General features: G+C 35.4%; 1 protein-coding gene across 3 annotated transcripts in view; it reads right to left on the bottom strand.

The window, feature by feature from the left end:
- LOC111087365 (sphingomyelin phosphodiesterase 4-like) overlaps positions 1-2,906 on the bottom strand; it is a 12,572-nt gene extending 9,666 nt beyond the window's left edge. For all 3 annotated transcript variants that reach the window (XM_022393763.1, XM_022393761.1, XM_022393762.1), the window contains exon 1: positions 2,457-2,906. In XM_022393763.1, coding sequence (XP_022249471.1) covers positions 2,457-2,501 — 45 coding nt within the window. In that variant the 5' untranslated portion in view covers positions 2,502-2,906. The remainder of the gene's footprint in view (positions 1-2,456) is intronic.
- Between the last annotated feature and the right edge of the window lie 473 nt (positions 2,907-3,379).

Below are 3,379 nucleotides of genomic sequence, written 5' to 3'. Positions count from 1 at the left end.
GTGTGATATCCTTCTGACTTCCACCACTATATAGACATTTGGCATCTATAGCCCATTCCTGGGAGGCATCATCTGTGATATCCTCCTGACTTCCACCACTATATAGACATTTGGCATCTATAGCCCATTCCTGGGAGGCATCATGTGTGATATCCTCCTGATTTCCACCACTATATAGACATTTAGCATCTATAATCCTTTCCTGGGAGGCATCATGTGTGATATCCTCCTGACTTCCACCACTATATAGACATTTGGCATCTATAGCCCATTCCTGGGAGGCATCATGTGTGATATCCTCCTGATTTCCACTACTATATAGACATTTGACATCTACTAGCCCATTCCTGGGAGGCATCATGTGTGATATCCTCCTGATTTCCACTACTATATAGACATTTGGCATCTATAGCCCATTCCTGGGAGGCATCATGTGTGATATCCTCCTGATTTCTACCACTATATAGACATTTGGCATCTATAGCCCATTCCTGGGAGGCATCATCTGTGATATCCTCCAAATTTCCATCACTATATAGACATTTAGCATTTATAGCCCTTTCCTGGAAGGCATCATCTGTGATATCCTCCAAATTTCCACCACTATATAGACATTTAGCATTTATAGCCCTTTCCTGGAAGGCATCATCTGTGATAATTCTCTTTACATTTCCAAGATATGAAGCTCTGTTTTCGGAGGTTCCCATATCTCCTCCTTTTCTTCCTACATGTGAGGTTTTATTTCTTTCAGGGACTCTTAACTTTCATGTGTTCCTTCTTCCTCTGGACATGTCCTTTTGTGTTACTTGCAATGGATTCTGACAGATCAGTGGAATATGCTTTGTGATCCACAGTCTTCTTGTTTCTCTGCTTCCATCTCTTTACCTCTCACTGTCTTACTCCACCTCACACAAGCTTACATCTGTCCACAGGTGACCCCTCTAGCTGAGTGGGGTACAGTTCTGGATACTACACCAATTACAGTATATGTGGTCTGTTGTAGAGCAGTCTTGCCATATCAATGTTTTGGAAATGTGGGCAGATCAAGGGACCTGCCACCATCTTTTGTTACAGCTGTCTGGACAACATTGTCATTTCTTACATCAACCAGCTGAGAGGTACTCACTCTCAGGATATCTGCTTTCTTGTTCTTGAGCTCCTCTATTGGGCTCATTACAACAACATACAGTTGTTGGTCTTACATGTTCTGGGACCTTTGAATTTAGTGGGAGATCAGCTGTCTCACACAAAGTGGTCCTAATATCTCCTGGTGTTTCTGTGGATTTTTTCCCACTTTCAGAGTCTTCTCATTTGTGACTACACTCCATACAAAGCATGGTCATTAGTTCCAGACTCCATAGCTCTGGCAGCATTATCTCCAAGTCTGAACTGGTTAACCTCCTTTCTGTATGCCTATCCTTCTCTTTGACTTCTTTCCAGGGTGATGTCTAATTCACAACACCCTTTGCCAGGTTCTTCTCATTGCCCCTCTTCGGGCAGCTCAATTACAGTTTCCACTTCTTTGTCTCATAGTGGTCCTGAAGATTCTATCTCTTCAATCTTGAAGTTCCCTTTTTACATCATCCTTTCACCACCATATTCCATGTCTTCATCTTCATGTGTAGCTTTTGTCCTGTCCCTTAAAACATGTACAAGTTTTTCTCACAAGGTAGCCCATTTTTTTGCTCATTCTTGTAGGCCTTCTACTCTTGCATAAAACTTTCTAGACAGAAAAAGCTCTTGATTAAGGGTTAAAAAACCTCTTTTATGAACTGTAATTTCTAAAGATCTTTGCCTATTTACATAGAGTTAACAGATGAAAATTAATAAGTGAAATAAATCATGCTGAACCCCTGACTGGTTTTCTTTTTACCTTTTTAGATATTTGACAATATCTAGCTTTATTTTTTAAATTTTTGCCTGCTTAATTTTGGGCACCCATATTCTGTTGCACAGGCTGATTATGGTACAATGTTATTTTTTTATTCATCTGAATTTTCAGTAAATTTACCAATGTTATTAGAAATGTATTTGTACATGGTTAAGGAGTATAAACACTGTAAATCTAACCTATATTTTATCTAACTTCTCAATACGTGTGTGTCTTTTTTTTTCTTTCCTTTTAATGTTTCTTTTCCTCCAGATGTTATTTAAATCGTTTTTTCATCATCTCATGTACCCTTGTAGGTTTATTGTGTTCTTTTCTATAGTATAAGATATCCTTTCAATTGTATAAAACACAACAGATTACATTTAAGACTTTACTTTATAGTAAAACTCTAAGTCTTTCCGTAAATTAAAGTAAAATTATATGAAATTTATTAGCAGCAACGGATCCACAAACACAATAACGTGAACTACAATGTTATTTCTTAAGTAATGTTATTTTTGTTACTAATTTAAGTAAGTTGTATTAATATTATTACTACTAATACTAGTACAATAAAGTAACTTACCAATTGCATAGTCTGCACCTTCCCGATACTCAGCGAAGGCGCCATTTTTAAAAACTTAATGCTGTGGTGTTAGAATTCTGATTGTGAATATTATATGATTATAAATCTTATATTATTCTTTAAAGGGTGTATAATAATTTATAGCCATTTACTAGTTCTATTTGTCATATTTTATGAGTTGATTTTTGTATGCTACTAGTACAACTACAAGAACTGTTAAACTTGAAGAAGAACTAACTAAATAGCCGTTAAAATTTGCAGTTTAACGTCTAAAGGAAAAGCCTAACAATAATAGTTTTTTTACAGCAAAAACAAATTTGTATGTTTGATGCCTTCACGACACACAAAAAACAAGATAAAAACAACTTAAGTTCATTATTGGTACTAAACTTACATCATGCATTTAACAACAACGTAAACTTAACGTAAAACAAATTTAAACATTCGATAACGTGGACGTCACTGTAAAAGTGTAAAGGAGCACGTGAATATATTGTTGTAGAACAGCAGCACCAGTGTTATGGTTTAAAAAATAAAACCAGCGGAAAAAATAGATTTAGAGTTGTTTTTTTTTATAAAAAAACAATTTAACTGCAAATGTTTTTGGTTTTTTCATATTCTTCTTGATTTGTTTTTCATTGCCGCTGAGGTCTTAACTGAATTATTGTATAATACAGCCGTTTGATTTCAGAAAAAAAAAAAAAGGTAATTAACAGACAAATCAAATAATTGTTTCGGTGTGAATGCCTTTTTTTAAGGTGGCGAAACATGATCATAATTAATCATACATGTCCTAAGACATTAGTATTACGACTATAATATTCTAACACTACATTCTTTATCCAGTTCCTTAGGGAGTTTCAATGTACTAAAAATGTATTACAACCACATTATATATATATACGGCACCCATTACCGACGAC

Source organism: Limulus polyphemus, unplaced genomic scaffold (genome assembly GCF_000517525.1).
Source record: "Limulus polyphemus unplaced genomic scaffold, Limulus_polyphemus-2.1.2 Scaffold2060, whole genome shotgun sequence".
NCBI classification, from domain to species: domain Eukaryota; kingdom Metazoa; phylum Arthropoda; class Merostomata; order Xiphosura; family Limulidae; genus Limulus; species Limulus polyphemus.
This window is presented reverse-complemented; position numbering and strand designations above follow the sequence as displayed.